General features: G+C 42.5%; 1 protein-coding gene across 36 annotated transcripts in view; it reads right to left on the bottom strand.

Annotated features, from left to right (window-relative positions):
• Positions 1-1992: 1992 nt before the first annotated feature.
• Positions 1993-17634, bottom strand: part of PLEKHG1 (pleckstrin homology and RhoGEF domain containing G1) — a 244030-nt gene continuing 228388 nt past the window's right edge. For 20 of the 36 annotated variants that reach the window (XM_065543587.2, XM_074037248.1, XM_074037246.1 and 17 more), the window contains 3 exons: positions 16592-16684; positions 12299-13922; positions 1993-4605 (listed from right to left, as the gene is read on the bottom strand). In XM_065543587.2, coding sequence (XP_065399659.1) covers positions 3542-4605; positions 12299-13922; positions 16592-16684 — 2781 coding nt within the window. In that variant the 3' untranslated portion in view covers positions 1993-3541. Of the gene's footprint in view, positions 4606-12298; positions 13923-16591; positions 16685-17634 lie in introns of those variants that run through there. The other 16 variants (XM_074037250.1, XM_074037252.1, XM_074037256.1 and 13 more) reach the window with 3 other exon arrangements.

Below are 17634 nucleotides of genomic sequence, written 5' to 3'. Positions count from 1 at the left end.
ATTACAGGCATGCACCACCATCCATTTTTAGTGGAGACAGGGTTTCACCATGTTGGCCAGGCTGGTCTCAAACTCCTGGCCTCAAGTGATCCACCCACCTCGGCCTCCCAAAGTGCTAGGATTACAGGTGTGAGCCACTGCGCCTGGCTATATTAATTCTTTGATTCAATAATAAAACAGTTAAAAGAATGTCTTCTGCTACTTACTGCGAATTTTTTAAAAAGGTAATTTAGCAACTGATCTAATTTAGCTGTCTCTCAAGAAAACAAAAACAATCCTAGACACCAAATTCACTGTTTCAAAAGTAATCCAAAGATGCTGAAAATGGTCTATCATGGGCCACTGAGACATAGTTAGATCATTGTGACCCTGAGCCAATTTCTCCATGGTTCACAAGGCAAGGAAAAGTATTATAGCTAAATGTAGTTTGGAAACATCTTGATGTTCTAAAACACATTAACTCACGCTATAAATTACTTTGTACTTTACAAACTTTATTAAATAATGGGCGTTACTAACTTTCATTATCTTATATACAGTATTTAAACTATGTTTTCCTAGATGCATTTTTTTTTCCCCACAAAGAATAGAGCAAGTGAAAAGTAAACTTATATAAAAAAAAATTGAACCTGCAGTACAGAAAACTAGTAAGAACTTGACATACTTTAAAGTACATATAACTTTTCCCTGTTATATACATCCCCACCCCACCTCTAAAACAAACTATTTTAAACAAAAACAATTGATAACTTTCAGGAAAAAAATACAAACATGATTATATATATACACACAGCTCTCAAAACCTGTGTCCTGGCCAACAGAAATGATCTATAAATCTACATTTGTCCTAAAACCTAAAGCCATGTAGACATTTTATACAGTAAGATACCCACTTATGTGCAGTGAGGTGTATTCCTATGGGTGACATCAAAGTCATGCAACAAGACACTGGCGTGAAGAAGTAATTTCTGAGTCAGACAGAGCAGTAATATGAACTATATAGAATCGGATAATACTAACCAAAAAGCGAAAATGCGAAACAGCTTTCCTGGGACAAGAGTCAGGTGATTTTGCTCATAGGTACTACAAATGCACTTACACACACCTCTAAGAACATACTTTCTTGGCCGGGTGCAGTGGCTCATGCCTGTAATCCCAGCAATTTGGGAGGCCGAGGCGGATGGATCATGAGGTCACGAGTTTGAGACCAGCCTGGCCAACATGATGAAACCCCGTCTCTACTAACAACACAAAAATTAGCCAGGTGTGGTGGTGGGCACCTGTAATCCCAGCTACTCAAGAGGCTGAGGCAGGAGAATCACTGGAACCGGGGAGGTGGAGGTTGCAGTGAGCCAAGATTGCACTCCAGCTTGGGCAAAGAGTGAGACTTGGTCTCAAGAAACAAACAAAACAAACAAACAAAAAAACTTTCTTGTGGTACTTATTTTTGATTGTTTCATCTTGAAAACTCATATCATGTTCAAATAAAGACAATAAAGAAGGAATGTTTCCAGACCATGCCATTCAATGTGGACTTTCCTTTATAAGCTATAAGAAGAATACTTTGGAGAAGCAAGAAACTTGGGTTATTTTTTGTTATTTAAAAAGAAAATCAAATGCCTTAGGTACCTATTTGTAAGATAAAAATGCTCATATTTTATGTTTTACAGTTAAGAAAAAGAGGCATAGGACTTACAAAGAGAAAGAATTATGTCACTTACTCAATATTACTGCTTACCTTTAAATGAAGAGCCCAGGCCTCTTTCCCTACATATATTATTGTATCTTTTAAAATAGAAACTAAGAGCATGGTAGAGAGGCTGTAGAATGTACACCTGATTAAAATGAGAATACAAAGGCCACTGCTTGAGAAAGCATTCTTGCTGCATTAACTGCAATCTTCAATAAAATCGAATATGTTTATAAAGTCACAATTTATCTGCCTTCATTTTTCTTTTTAGCTTGATTTTGCTTTTTATTCAAAATGTCTTATTTTTGTTTTTTTTTGTTGCCTAAGGAGTTAGATTAGTACACAGTGTCACAATGAAATGTCACAAATGGTCAGAACATAAAAGGTGTTAGTCAGCACCTAGTAACCAAAGATTTCATTCTTTTATATACCTGAAAACAATGAAAAAAGGCTCCCATGTTATGTGTGGTTTAGGAAATAGATTCTTGCCCCATTCCTGCAGCCAATGACTCCTCAGGGCCAGGATCAAGGAGGTCATTTGGCAGAATCCCAAACTCAGGAGGATGCATATGCAAAGCTGCTCTGGAAAGGGTAAGTTTAAAGTGCTTTGTCTGATTTTAGCTCATACTTAACTTTGTATTGATTAGAAACAGGCACACAACATGGTCTGGTGGGATTTCAGTTTTGTTTTTTCTCTTTCAACTGTCTGTCATTTGAAGAGGTAATCAAATGGTTCCCAGAAGGTCATCCCATCTTTTTTTTTTTTTTTTTTTTTTTGAGACGGAGTCTCGTTGTGTCGCCAGACGGGAATGTAATGGCATCATCTCAGCTCATTGCAACCTCCACCTCTTGGGTTCAAGGGATTCTCCTGCCTCAGCCTCCCGAGTAGCTGGGACTACAGGCAGGTGCCACCATGCTCGACTGTTTTTTGTTTTGTTTTGTTTTGTATTTTTAGTAGAGACGGGGTTTCACCATGTTGGCCAGGATGGTCTTGATCTCTTGACCTCGTGATCCACCCCCCTCACCCTCCCAAAGTGCTGGGATTACAGGCGTGAGCCACTGTGCCCAGATCATCTTTTCTAATAGTTAAGTCAGTCTGCATCTTATTGACCTTGGTTTTCTCTAAGTCATTAAGGAAATCATTCATTTCACCCCAGAAATTATGTATAAACATGATGAGCAGCTCATTCTCTAGGCCTTGTCCAGGAATAGTGGTAAGGGGTTTTGCGTACAGAAAATGGGTCCTGCTACATTTTGATTTTCAACAGTCACACAATTTCTGCATCAAAATGAAATAAAAGAATACCACCACAAAAACTCTAAAATGGGAACCTCAGACTACACACCAATTACAGATCTCTGGCTTACGTTATCCTAAGGTCTTGCCACAAATATAACCAAAATGTGAGATATAAGCATAATTCTTTCAACAGCTTTCGTTGCCTTTTAAAACGTGACAAAGTCTCCTTGCTGCCTTTAAGTCACAGGATAAAACTACCTGGGCCTTCTGGATAATAGGAAAGGATTATTGCATTCTTAAGGTGTGGGCACTATTGTCAGGTTATGGCCATCGTGTTAAAAGTCTAAAAAATTTCAAGTAAGATTGACTTACATGAAACATGAAGACACTCAGCATGAGAAAATATACTGTTGATGCCAACATGTGCTACAGTACAATCCTGGCTGCATCGTCAGCCATTTCAAAAAGTTGTGCTGTAAAAGAAAGTATATTTTACACCTCTGGTTGTTACAAAATTGTTTTAATCTGGTACACATAAAACACCTCATCAGTATCTATAATGTTTTATGAGCAAAATAAGAAGTTGATTCAGGCAGTTATTATGAAGAACCTTAAGCAAAGCTGCTTGAACTGAGACACTGAAATTTTTCCCTTAGAGACTGGACAATATTTTGTTGATTGGGAGATGGCCCCCTCCAAAGATAGTCATTCAGTTTGTCAGAATCATTATATGGTGTCAGATATGGTGAAAGCTCAGGTTTGCTGTTAACTGGCTTTTTTGGAGTGCGCGGACTATTCAAGGAATGCGATGTATTGCCGCTGCAGACATTATCAGAAAAGTCAGCATCCACAAACTTTGAGTCAGATTTCCTTCTACGATTGTGAGATGGCTCCAACTCTGACTCATCTTCTTCTGACTTGATTTCCACATAGTCATCTTCATCTCCATCAGTCTCTTTGAAATTGGAAAAATAGTTATGTGTTGCAATTTGGGCATTTAAGGGTAAATTTCTATTGACCACCACAACTTTCTGTGAGTCTTGGAGTGTGAGATCTGAGTTTTTTTCAGTGTCCTGTGGATGCGAGTCAGCAATATCTGGCAGTAAGTCCTGGTGACTCTCACACCTTGAACTTCTGTGTAAAGACAGCAGCTGCTGCTTTCCCATGTCACTAGGGTAGTTGATGGAGTCCATTGATTTGTTTATCAAGACGGAGGAAGATGACTGGGACCTGTGATAAGGCTGAGATTTTGCACTGATCCCTTTCCGACCTAAGGAGTTGTAAAGATGGTCCTGACACCAGTTCTCTTTGCTGGGCTGACTTACTACCACGCTGCATCTCTGCACAGAGCCCAGCAGAGGGTCGGAGGTTTGAAGAGAAGGTACAGAGCAAGCTGCGGACAATTGCCTGGGAGTACTTTTTGTGTTGATCTCAAACGTGGGATATCTTGACCTCAAGTCTTGCTCTGGTGGGAGACAGAAATCTGCTAACTCTCCATTACTATAGGTTGAATGCAGAAGCCAATCTTCACTACCATGGTGGACCTGGGAAGGTGACGCAGACCTCAGGAGGGAGGATTCTTGAGGGCTGGCCCAGGCATCCTTCTGAATTTTCAAGGGAGACTCTCTGAATACAATCTGGTCATACAACTGGGAATACTCAGCAATCCTGGCACCTGGAAGGCAAATATTGAAACAGTAAATACACACAGGATGATTCCTATATGTGAAGATTAAAAATAAGAGAATAATATTCTAACCAACATATTTTAAAATTTTGACAGTGGACAAGACTAAGTGATGTTTAAGGATGAGTAATCATTGAACTCTAAGCAACACACACACACACACAAATCCATGGTTTAATATAAATAAAAATGCCACCTAAAAGTTCATTTAATTTCATCTAATTCTCCATTATTCTGTTTCAACAGTAGGTCTGCAAGCGTCCACTATATAGAATGAAAGTTTCTAGTGTTCTTTATAAGCATAAAACAGTGTCAGTGCTGAAAACATGCATCATAAAAATAAGAAAGTCAGCACTTCAGCCTGGTCAATGAAAAATCATTCAAGCAGTGTTTAAAAGCAGCATCGCAGGGCTGGGTGTGGTGGCTCACGCCTATAATTCTAGCACTTTGGGAGGCCAAACCAGGTGGATCACTTGAGGTCAGGAGTTCAAGACCAGCCTCGCCAACATGGTGACACCCCATCTCTACTAAAAATACAAAAATTTAGCCAGGCGTGGTGGTGTGCACCTGTAGTCCCAGCTACTTGGAAGGCTGAGGCAAGAGAATCGCTTGAACCTGGGCGGCAGAGGTTGCAGTGAGCCGGTATCATGCCACTGCACTCCTGCCTGGGTAACAGAGCGAGACTCCATCTCAAAAAAAAAAAAAAAAAAAAAAAAAAAAGCAGCATGACCACAATCCACAGTGCAATGGCTACCCCTGGCTTCCAATCATTCTTCTTTGCTCTCAGACAACTGCTCCTAGAGGAGTTGGCTCCTGGCTGTTCCTGTACTTCTTGCTTCCAGACAGCCCTTCACCGCCATTGTCTGGGGAACCAATGTCTACTAAGGAAAGTTCTCCCCTCAAGTGCTTCAAAACCACATGTATTGACTAACTCACATCTCATTTCACATCCCCAAGAAGCAGAGCACTAAAGCCTAGGCCGCCAAGACATTAAGAAGGAACTGTCTGTGCATGTACTCAATAATCTAATGCCCTCTACTATTGGTTCAAGAATAGGACCTAACAGTTACTTCCACAAAAGCTTTTGCCACATAAAATTAAGCCACAAGTCCATTCTCCCCTTTGCCCTGATTCTGAGTACAGATATTTCTAAATATTAATACACTAACCATGCTATGGGTAGGAGATTCTTTTCGGCTAGCAATAATTTAAGATGGGAGCCCAGAGATGTCAATTTCAAGATCTGCCACCTTGCCCAATCCAGGTACCTGCACAACCAGCCTAGAGTCAAAAAACTCTAATGCAGGGGTGTACAATCTTTTGGCTTCCCCAGGAGACACTGGAGGAAGAAGAACTGTCTTGGGGCACACATAAAATATACTAACAGTAGTGATAGCTGATGAGCTTTTTAAAAATCACAAAAACAAAACAAAACAAAAAAACCCTTAATGTTTTAAGAAAGTTTACAAATTTGTGTTGGGCCACATTCAAAGCTGTCCTGGGCTGCATGCAGCCTGTGGGCCATGGGTTGGACAAGCTTCCTCTAATGCATCCTGTGTCTTGCTCAGACCACATTGACACAATCTCTGTGGAGGAAATGTATCCTACATATGACAACCAGCAGTTAATACTGTTTTCTTCTTCTTCTTTAAGCTATTTACATATTTAATGATGTGTTATCAGTAAACTATTTCTTGAACTTAAACTATTAATAAATATTCATTTAGGTGAGTTTTGCCATTTCTTCTGAGTCTATCTTCTATGAGGAGAGAAAACAACCTGTTATTGTTTGACCTTTAATTGTAATCCCAATCCCTCGCCCCCTATTCCCTGCGATCAAGGTAAATAGTCTAACTTCTCATTACACACCTATACTCAGATCCTTTGAGTTTTCAACTCCAAATTCCTTGGAAGAACAGAGATTATTAGTGTTGAAATTTCTGGTTACAAAAATTTGAGAAATGATTCCTTAAAAGGCGCAGTAAAGACTCTTAATACTAACTAGGGTTTAGCAACATCTTAAGAGAAAGAGTGCAAAAGTCTCCACAGACACCAGTGTGCCCATGGTAGCCATCCTGAAACCTATAATATTTCATTAACTATGAAACCCAATCAAAAACAGCTGGGCCTTTAATATAGTCATTAGTTAGCAGACCTGCCTGAAAGGTAGATGGTCTGCTCAAGTCATTCTCACATATGGCATAGCCCTGAGCCTGATCCCACAGCTGTATCAGGAAGGCTTTGAACTTCTACAAGTTTCCAAGAAGACGACAATTTTGGAAAATGTAGCAAAACTTTAAAAATTCAAACAAACTCTTCCAGTATCAAAATTTAACCATCAAGTTTTGTAAGAACAATCAGATCTTGACTTTAGCCCAGATAATCTGAAATCACATACTTTCCCAGGCCTGTGTCTTCCTTATTATATGCTCCTTGACCTTTGCTTAATCAAGTCCTACCCATCTCTCAAGATTTTCCATAAGCCCTATCCTTCTCCTTACTTGAATCATTTTCTGATTTCTCTTCTCTGAAGTCTTATACAGTGTGTACCTAGCTGTTGCCTATGTGTGCATACACACACATGCAGACACACACAATTTGTATTGCTTGTTGCTAATTTGCTAATTATTTTATGTAGGTTACTTTATGTAGGTTATTTTCATTTTAGGTTTTTTTTTTTTTTTTGGGGTGGGGGATGAAGTCTCACTCTATTGCCCAGGCTGGAGTGCAGTGGCACGATCTCAGCTCACTGCAACCTCCGTCTCCCCGGTTCAAGTGATTCTCCTGCCTCAGCCTCCCTAGTAGCTGGGACTATAGGCGTGCACCACCATGCCCGGCTAATTTTTGTATTTATAGTAGAGACAGGGTTTCACCATGTTAGCCAAGCTGGTCTGGAACTCCTGGCCTCAAGTGATCCATCGGCCTTGGCCTCCCAAAGTGCTGGGATTACAGGTGTGAGTCACTGCGCCTGGCCATTTTATGTAAGTTACTTTATTAGTCCTTGAGCTTTTCTTTTCTTTTCTTTTTTTGAGACATTCTGTCAGCCAGGCTGGAGTGGAGTGGTATTATCATAACTCACTGCAGCCTCAAACTCCTGGGCTCAAATAATCCTCTTGCCTCAGCCTCCTGAGTACCTGGGACTATAGGCACGAGCCACTGTGCCTGGAAACTTTTAATTTTTAAATTTTTTGTAGAGATGGAGTCTTGCTATGTTACCCAGGCTGGTCACAAACTCCTGAGCTCAAGCGATCCTCCTGCTTTGGCCTCCCAAAGTGCTAGGATTACACGTGTGAGCCACCTCGCCTGGCCTCTGAGCTTTTGGTCTGGGAGAATAATGCTGTACATTTCGTTTAACTCCCTATATATCACCTAGCCTGGTTCTAGACAGAAACTGGTCTCAATAACTAATTCATTACTCAGATATTTTTTTCACTCCCTCCTTTATTTTACTTATTGTTCTGACTTCTACTATCTCTTATTTTACTTATTGTTCTGATTTACTTATTGTTCTGATTTCTTTTGAGACAGAGTCTTGCTCTGTTGCCCAGGCTGGAATGCAGTGGCGCAATCTCAGCTCTCTGCAACTTCCACTTCCTGGGTTCAAGCGATTCTGCTGCTTCAGCCTCCAGAGTAGCTGGGATTACAGGCGCCCAGCACCACACCGGGCTAATTCTTTATATTTTTAGTAGAGACAAGGTTTTACCATGTTGACCAGGCTGGTCTTGAACTCCTGACCTCGAGTGATCTGCCCACCTCAGCCTCCCAAAGTGCTGGGATTATAGGTGTGAGCCACTGCGCCCAGCCTCCTCCTCTTATTTTAAGCCTAGTTTTAAAAATGGATGCACTTTCCTGAGACCATACCATTGGGAGTGGAAAGGTGGCCTGGAAATCAGGTCATAGCAGAAAAAGGGGAAGCAAGAAGACAGCTAAAATGCTTCCTATAGATAACTCATAATGGGAACAGTTTATCTTTGGATGATAGAGTTGACCATTTATCAATTTTGAATAAAAGGTATCTCACTAGTAGGCAATACAGGTGTGAGTCACTGCACCTGCTGATCTAAGGGGGTTTTTTTGTTTGTTTCAACTTCACCTTCTAAGAGAGTTTACAGCTTGTGTGACATCTATGTGAACAAGAAACAAGCTTCCAGAGCTCCAGCTGTAATTAAACAGATTCTATTAGCCAGATGTATAGGGGAACAGTGAGTCTGAGATGACACCTCTGGCCTAAAAAGCTTCATATTAGCTGATTTAAGGCTCCCCCATATCCTTAGTTCTAGTATTAACAGCTTGTATAGAACATATACGTTATGATTATATGATAATCGCAAGAATGTCTCTGGTTTATTGCCTTTTTTGAGATTTGAAAGTTGGAGTTCTTATGATCTCAGACAAAAATTTAGAATAATCTTTGCCAAGGGAAATATCAAACAACATTTTAATCCTCCAGACAGGATTAAAATCAATGTTTCTGATGTTGCTCGAGATGCAGACAGAAGCGTAAAATTGTGCCTTCCCTACTCTACACAAGGAGGAAAATTTCTCAAGCCTGTATGGAGTTTTCTCCCATGTGAAATGTCACCAAAAACCCAGAAACCCAAAGGCCTCCTTGCTGTCAAAGACTATCAGGAGGGAGGTCTGGTGGAACAAGATGACCAGCATGCTATGACAGGCTCTAAGATGTGGGAGCAACTGGACCTGGTTGGGTGATTTATAGGCAGAAATCTGACCCGGGGCCTGGAGACCCCGGCTAGAGAGTTCAATAAAGATGCTCGAGAGTTTCAGCAGGTGAATAAGGTGCTCCTCCTTCCGCACAGCACCGAGAGCAAGCTCCTGGCAAAGCGGCAAGGCCCACACGGAGAAGTCTGGAGAATCGGTCCATTCGATTACGACGTCCTGTGCCCAGATAAACAAGAAAGAGAAAAGGAGTCATCATGTCAACTGATGGAAAGCCTAGTGGGCACAGGAAGTGGTCTCGATCACCCAGCTGGAAGAGGTGTGGATATAACTCGTCAGGTCCTAGGGACGTGCCCCTGCCAGATGGCGGGGAAGACAGCACTCTCAGAAGATGACTTTGGAGAGATTTCCTCCTCTTTGCTGGGGAGAATGTCGACAGAAGCCCACCATGTCAAGAAAGGACCCAGACGCAAAGCTGAGAAAAGATCCTGAGGCATCCCAAGACACACCAGCAGGCAAAACAAAAAGGAGAGCCAACCGGAAGTGAAAAGAAAACCCCAATGTGAAATCATTTAATACTTAAAAGGTGGGTAAAAAAGAAGACTATTTAAGGTAGTCATAGGCCTTAATGATTTGGTATCAAAGGACATGCTTCTATCAAGATTGGAGCTTTGTATTTTAACAGGTGGTCCATATTCAAAACGACCTGCCCCAGAGAATTACTACTTTTTCAATGACAGTCTGTGGGCATAACCCATCATCATAAAAAACTCTAGCATTATATTTTCTCTTATTCTGAGGAGCCCCAACCCAGACTTAGTCAGTGCTTGCAATTGCCAATATACAACTGTTTCTAAGGCCATATATATTCCCCTACCCCACCAAAATTGTCCTCCTGCAGCTGGAACTCAGTCACTTTCCCTGTAACAGCAAACCAGCTTAGCAAACGCTAGCATCAGAATAGGGACTTGAATTACTCATAGCGCATCACAGCAAGGAGAAAAATACATGCATTCTGGTCTCACATGCATACAAAACCTTCATTTGATTAAAAAGAACTCAGAGTCTGCGAAATCCTTCAGGCATCAATTCCAGGACTTCGTTTTCCTATCTGTTAAGAAACTGTACTGAAGATTTAAACTTTAGACAATTCTTACTCTCAAAATTAAAAAAAAAAAGTTCCCTACAGATTCTTGTTATGTAACTTGTGGATTCATTTAAGATTTGGATATCTCTTTCCTATACTTCCGTTTCCATGGATGTCAATAAGTCAGTCCCAAAGACAGCATTTAATAGTCAGTGGCATCAACCTGCCCCAACGTGCTGATAATGAAGCTGATGATCAACGCTTGTCCTGATACTAAGCCATCACCCAGCTTTCACTTCTAATTACAGAATAGACTCCTCTCATTTGATACCAAGGTGGTCCTTTGTGAGAAAATCTGAGGCAGGATTTCTTAAAATACGATGAAAAGGGCATACTATTTGAAATGCATATTCCTGAGCCTGTAGTCAGAAATCTCTCTGCATCTGGAGGTAAAAGCTCCTCAGGTGAGAGCCACTACTCTTGGACTTTTCTTTCCATGACAATCAGGGGCTTTATTCACACACAGGCTCTTCCCCAGAGATCAGTGTTAAATTTTGGCCTTCAAAAAAGCCTAACCATGAGCATCTCATTCCCATAGTCCTCATCCTACAATATCACACCGAAGATTCTGGTTTAGTTGTGCTCCACAAAGGAGTCTAACTAAAGCATTAAACTCAGAAGCATATATGAAAATACTAAATGAGATAGTGTTGAATGCATTACAGCAGCTATTTTAAAAAACCGAGTAGTAGGCCAGGTGTGGTGGCTCATGCCTGTACTCCTAGCACTTTGGGAGGCCAAGGCGGGAGGGTCACTTGAGCCCAGGAGTTTGAGAGCAGCCTGGGCAATATGATAAAATCCCATCTCTACAAAAAAACTACAAAAAAAATTAGCAGGGCATGGTGGTGCACACCTGCAGTCCCAGCTACTAGAGAGGCTGAGGTGGGAGGATCACCTGAGCCCAGGAGGCAGAGGCTGCAGTAAGCCATGTTCATGCTACTGCACTCCCGCCTGGGTGACAGAGCCAGACCCTATCTCAAAAAAAAGAAAAAAAAAATTGAGTAGTAATGGAAATATGTGAGGAAACAACTGATTTATAGTGTGAGCAACTAAGGAAAGTATAATGGCTGGCATGGTGGCTCACGCCTGTAATCCCAGCACTTTGGGAGGCTGAGGCAAGAGGACTGTTTGAACCCAGGAGTTGAGATCAGCCTGGGCAACATGGTGAAACCCTTTCTCTACAAAAAATTTAAAAAGTAGCTGGGCGTGGTGGTTAGTGCCTCTGGTCCCCGTTCCTCAGGAGGCTGAGGTGGGAGGATTGCTTGAGTCTGGGGAGGCTGAGGCTGCAGTGAGCTGTGATTATGTCATTGTACTCCAGTCTGGGTGACAGTGAGATCCTGTCTCAAAAAAGAAAAAAAAAAAAAAGTATGCAAAAAAAAAAAACAAAAACCAAACCCCTCTTTTTGTTAGCATGAGTTGGCATTTTTGTTGAGATCCTGAAGCAAGAAACAATGTTATTCTATATGCTTCCAAACCTTAGAAGATTACACACACCCCTCCTCCTCCTAAGAAATTACTGATGTACTGGAAAAATTGGAGATATCACAGTTAAGTTAAAACTGATTGCTTGTTTCATACTTTAGATTACCTCAGAGAAAACTCTTCCTTAAAACATTATCTCTGTAGTTACGATGTTACATGCACACCACCACCTGCCGAGGCCAAATCCTGCTACAGTGTGCGTAATTCATAGGGGGTGATGTGGGAAAGGCCAGGATGGCTTTGTTTGTGGTCTTACTTTGAGATGACAAAGCGTGTCAGTGTTCTCACAGGTATGTCCTTTTAAAGGACATCTGAAATCTGAAAACCGCTCTCCCCTCTTACTTTGGAGAAGGAAGAAGGGCAGGGTGCACATACCAATGGCGGGCCCTCCTTGCTTCTTCTCTTCCAAGATGGCAGCCAGGTCTTTGTGCACGGATTTCTGATGCTGACTGGCCGGCGGCTGCTCCAACTCCGGACTTTTCACTTTTAAAAGTTGATTTGCCTTCTTAATCTTCTGACTGTACTGCCGAGCCATCATAAACACCCTGCTTTTTGTCTTATCTGTGGCCTCCATCCCCAGGTCAGGGTTTTCTGGGTCTGTTTGAGACAGGCCACTGTTGGCCAGGTCATAGGGATTGTCCATGAGGGGCAATTCACTGGCCAGAGAAAGCCGGTTAAGGCTCATAAAAGAGCCTTCTTTAGAAATCAGGTCTTCCTCAATGGGGCAGTTGGCATGGCTGGCTCTGCCGGCCCTGCTCTTCACAGGCGTGAGGAGAGCCTGGCTCTCGGGCAGGGATAGTGTGGACACAGAGCGCCCTCCCTCCCGGCTCAGCTCAGGGGTGCTCTCTGCGTATAGCCTGTCTGGCACATCATCCTTGCTCACAGGAAATGCTGCCAGGAGACGGTCTCTGGCCTTGTCTTCGTTTTTCTTGATGTAATTTTCCAGGTCATTCCAGATTTCATCTACTTCTTCGGACAGTTTATCAGATACAGGCTTATCAGGCACAGACAGGTTACAGCTGGGAGAGTCGTACAGCAAACTCAGATAATCATGATCAGGGATGTCCTGATGGTAAGGGGCTTCGTCCTCACTGAACTGGAGGCTGTCTTGGGAAACAAACGGCCTCAGGCTGTCACAGCACACGAAGTCAGCCTCCAGTCCCAAAAAGGTGCTCCGCTTTGCACGCTTTAGGCGGCTGCACTTAAAACCCAGCGACGGAGGATCTGGGAGCCCTATGGTGTCATAGATGTTCTCCTCAACCGCTTGGAGTTCATGCGTGCTTTGGCTGGATGCTTCTCCACCTGAGAGCGCGCCATCTTTTTGTGCGTAAAGAGAGCCCTTACTGTGGCCAGCTTGCCTCTTTGTGAAGGCTAACTCTGGGGTGCTCTTGGGGCGAACAGAGTCCCTGGCTGATTTAGAGGGCGTGGATTCAGCTTCTTCCCGCTTAGCAACCATTAGTTTTAGGTCCTCATAACTGATGTTATCATAGACATGGTCAATGTCATCAATGGTCAACTCGATGGATGACCCAAAGGGAGCCATTTCCTCCTGCCCTCCTGTTTTGGGGCCGTTCTGCAGTTCCCTAGTTCTGTCACTAGGTCCTATTTCAGGAGGGCACGTGTTGCTCTCCCCAGCACTGCTGGCCCGCCTGACAATCCTGTGACCAGAGCTGGAGGTCTCTGTGGACTCCATCTGTCCCATGTGCCAGCTGCAAGGGCGACTAGAAGTGCTGTCTTCACATAGTCGGGTAGAGTTCAGATCTGAGGAGGAAAAGGACGGCACGAACATCTGATAATCATCTTCGTCATCCTCGTTCTCCTGCGGGGACCGCCGGCTGGGAAACAAGGCTTGCCTGATCTGGTGATCGGTCCAGATGTTTCTGAGGGCTCCACCCGTTCGAAGCACGCTGATCATGGCGGAACTGCTGGGCTGACTGTTTCTCTGGGCAGGAGATGGCCTTGCTGAAGTCAGCTGGGGAGATCCTTCCTCTCTAGAAACCTGAGGAAGATGGAAACATATCAACTAAATCACAGCACCATGGAGAAGACACATAACTCAGGAATTTCTCCTGTGTTTACATGCTGCCTCCCCCACTAGGCTTTAACATTCTTTAATTTTTTTTTTTCTGAGATGGGGTCTTGCTGTGTTACCCAGGCTGATCTCAAACTCCTGGACTCAAGCAATCCTCCCACCTCAGCCTCCGAAGTAGCTGGCACTACAGGTGTGAGCCACTGCACCTGGCTGAGTGTTTAACTGACTTGAAAAGCACTTCAGATATTTTCAAAAAAGGAAGGACAGGAACTAATATATACTTAGGAACTAGGCTGGGCAATGTGCAGACATTCTCCAAACTTAATATTCACAATCATTTTATGAATTAGATATGATCGTACCAATCTCATAGTAAGGAAATCTAGGTTCCTGAAGCTTCAGTAACTTGCTCTAGTCAGTAGTAAGGCTGGTGCTAGAACCCAGGTCTAACCCCAAACCCCTTGCCCCAAAGTACGATATAAGCTAAATACAGAAAACTCTTAGATTCTTCAAATAAGTCTGGTGTACAGTTGGCAAATATTCATTGCATAAATTAATATATATAGAAGTGAAGGGCTATGCTATCTGGTTTCTATTTGAGCCTTTCTAAGAAGCTTTAGAGCCAGTGCTTGTCTCCCAGGGGTTTTAGCGTGGTTTCTGGTATACCAAAAGCCCCTGCTGCTGACCTGACCGCACACTCCAAGGATTTCTCTTAAATCTGCAGACCCACCAGGAACATGGCCAGCACTACCTTGGTTTATAGGTTCTAGGCAAAGAGTTTTTATTGTAGGAATGTAATTTAATCCTCTGTTGAGTTAACGATATTTTTACTTATTTCAAAATACATTTAATTAGCATTTAGTTGCCTATAAGGAAGAAAAATAGGAACGATATTAATAATTTTTTAATTTTAATTTTTTTCTTTGAGACAGAATCTCACTCTGTTGCCCAGGCTGGAGTGCAGCCTGGGTCACTTGGCGTGATCTTGGCTTACTGCAACCTCTGCCTCCTGGTGTTCAAGCAATTCTCGTGCTTCAGCCTCTGGAATAGCTGGGATTATAGATGCCCACCACCATGGTTGGCTAATTTTTGTATTTTTAGTAGAGACAGGGTTTTGCTGTGTTGGCCAGGCTGGTCTTAGACAAAGTCCTGGCCTCAAGAGATCCGCCCACCTTGGCCTCTCAAAGTGCTAGGATTATAGGCATGAGCCACTGCACCCGGCCAAATTAGTGATTTCTAATCAAATAAAACAATGGGTCTTTTATAACGTGGAACCCTTCTGGATGGAGCTCGGTGGTGCAGGCAGGAGCAGATACCCTCTGATCCTATTCTGCAGATAGAAGGATTAACTTCAAAGGCGTGAAAGGGTTAAGGCCTAATTAGTGCCAGGGACATATATTCTAATAAAACACTATAGTAACCTACTGGAAATGTCAAATAAGCAAGAACTTTTCATCACATGTCAATGAAAATGGGATATATGTTAATTGGAATATCTATTAGGGAGGGAAGAGAGTAGAGAGACAATAATAAAATTTCATCCTAAATGTTATTTTTCTATTAAAACTTAAGCAATTCAATTAGTCATTTATTTCTTTTCACACATACACACACACACAATATTTATACCTAATATTTGTTCACATATATGTTTTTCACATTATTTAATATACCTTCCTCTTCACCTTACTCAGACTGCACTGGTGTAATGTTACAAAAATACAGGCAGTCAGTAACTACTTTTTATACAGTAAAACAAGGTTAATATTAACTAGTTAAATTATGACAAAACACTTTTAAAGTGTAACAAAATTATTTCGTGTTTCTCAGCCAAAAGTGATCCATCCCAGAAAATTCCCATAGGTTTTAGAAAATTAGGAGACCTGAATTGTTAATATTGAAGTTATCTTTTTAAGGTAATTACACTTGAAAATAGCAGTTTTGGCCAGGCACAGTGGCTCACACCTATAATCCCAGCACTTTGGGAGGCTGAGGCGGGTGGATCACCTGAGGTCGGGAGTTCAAGACCAGCCTGACCAACATGGAGAAACCCATCTGTACTATAAATACAAATTAGCTGGGCGTGGTGGCACATGACTGTAATCCCAGCTACTTGGAAGGCTGAGGCAGGAGAATTGCTTGAACCTGGGAAGCAGAGGTTGCAGTGAGCTGAGATGGCACCATTGCACTCCAGCCTGGGCAACAAGAGCAAAACTCCGTCTCAAAAAAAAAAAAACAAAAAAAAACCCCCAGTTTTTTGGAAGCTGTAAATTTACATAGAATTAATCATTAAGAAAATTGAAGATGCTCTTAAATTAAGAAGTAATCATCCAGGCACGGTGGCTTATGCCTGTAATCCCAGCACTTTGGGAGGCCAAGGCAGGCAGATCACTTGAGCCCAGGAGCTAGAGACCAGCCTGGGCAACATGGTGAGATACCCCGTCTCTACAAAAAAAATTTTAAAAAGAAAGAAAGAAAGAGAGAAAGAGGAAAAGAGAGAAAGAGGCAGTGAGTGAGAGAGAGAGAGAAAGAGAGAGAAAGAAAGGAGAGACAGAAATAGGGGGCGGGGAGAGAGAGAGAGAGACAGACAGACAGACAGACAGACAGACAGGCAGGATGGACACAGTGACACACACCTGTAACCCCAGCACTTTGGGAGGTGAAGGTGGTAGGATCACTTGAGTTAAGGAGCTTGAGACCAGCCTGGGCAACATAGTTAGACCTTGTCTCTACAAAAAATGAAAGAATTAGCTGGGCGTGGTGGCGCATGCCTGTAGTCCAGTTACTTGAGAGGCTGAGGTAGGAGGATTCCTGAGCCTGGGAGGTGGAGGCTGCAGTGAGCTGAGATTGTGCCACTGCATTCCAGCCTGGGTGACAGAGTAAGACCCTGTCTCAAAATAAATATATATTTTTTTTTTTAAAGGAAAGAATCAGCATATGGTTGGTCACAATATTGAGTCATGGTAAAAACCGCACTTACTTTTGCACCAGCCTCATAATTTCAATACCTCAATTTTACCACAGCCTGAATGAACTTTTTTCCTATCCTTCCACATTCTCAGCATTTGAGCTATTTAACAATGATATTAGCTATCATGTTTTTATTTTTTGAGATGGAGTCTCACCCTGTCACCCAGGCTAGAGTGCAGTGGCATGATCTCGGCTCACTGCAACCCCTGCCTCCCGGGTTCAAGCAATTCTCCTGCCTCAGCCTCCGGAGTACCTGGGACTACAGGCGCATGCTGTCATGCCTGGCTAATTTTTTGTATTTTAGTAGAGATGGGGTTTCACCGTGTTCGCCAGGCTGATTGTGAACTCCCGAGCTTAGGCAATCCGCCCGCCTCGGCCTCCCAAAGTTCTGGGATTACAGGCGTAAGCCACCGTGCCTGGCCTATATTAGCTATAATTTATACAACACTTGCTTTGTGCCAAATATTCCATTCATAAGCACTTTTAAGAACATGTTGCATTTAATCTTTATAACAGTTCTGTAAATTAGGAAACCAAGTCCTGGTAAGGTTAAGCAATTTGCCTGCAATCACACGGTTTATAAATGGCAGAAATGGATTTGAATCCGTGTCTTAAACCACAGCTTACACATGAGCTTAACCGCCTCATACACACATGTACGCAGTCTCAGAATATATATTCTGGGAGAAATAGTAAGCTATTATTAAGA

The sequence above is a fragment of the Macaca fascicularis genome, chromosome 4, assembly GCF_037993035.2.
Source record: "Macaca fascicularis isolate 582-1 chromosome 4, T2T-MFA8v1.1".
NCBI classification, from domain to species: domain Eukaryota; kingdom Metazoa; phylum Chordata; class Mammalia; order Primates; family Cercopithecidae; genus Macaca; species Macaca fascicularis.
The sequence above is the reverse complement of the archived record's forward strand: the minus strand, read 5'-3'. Positions and strand labels throughout refer to the sequence as shown.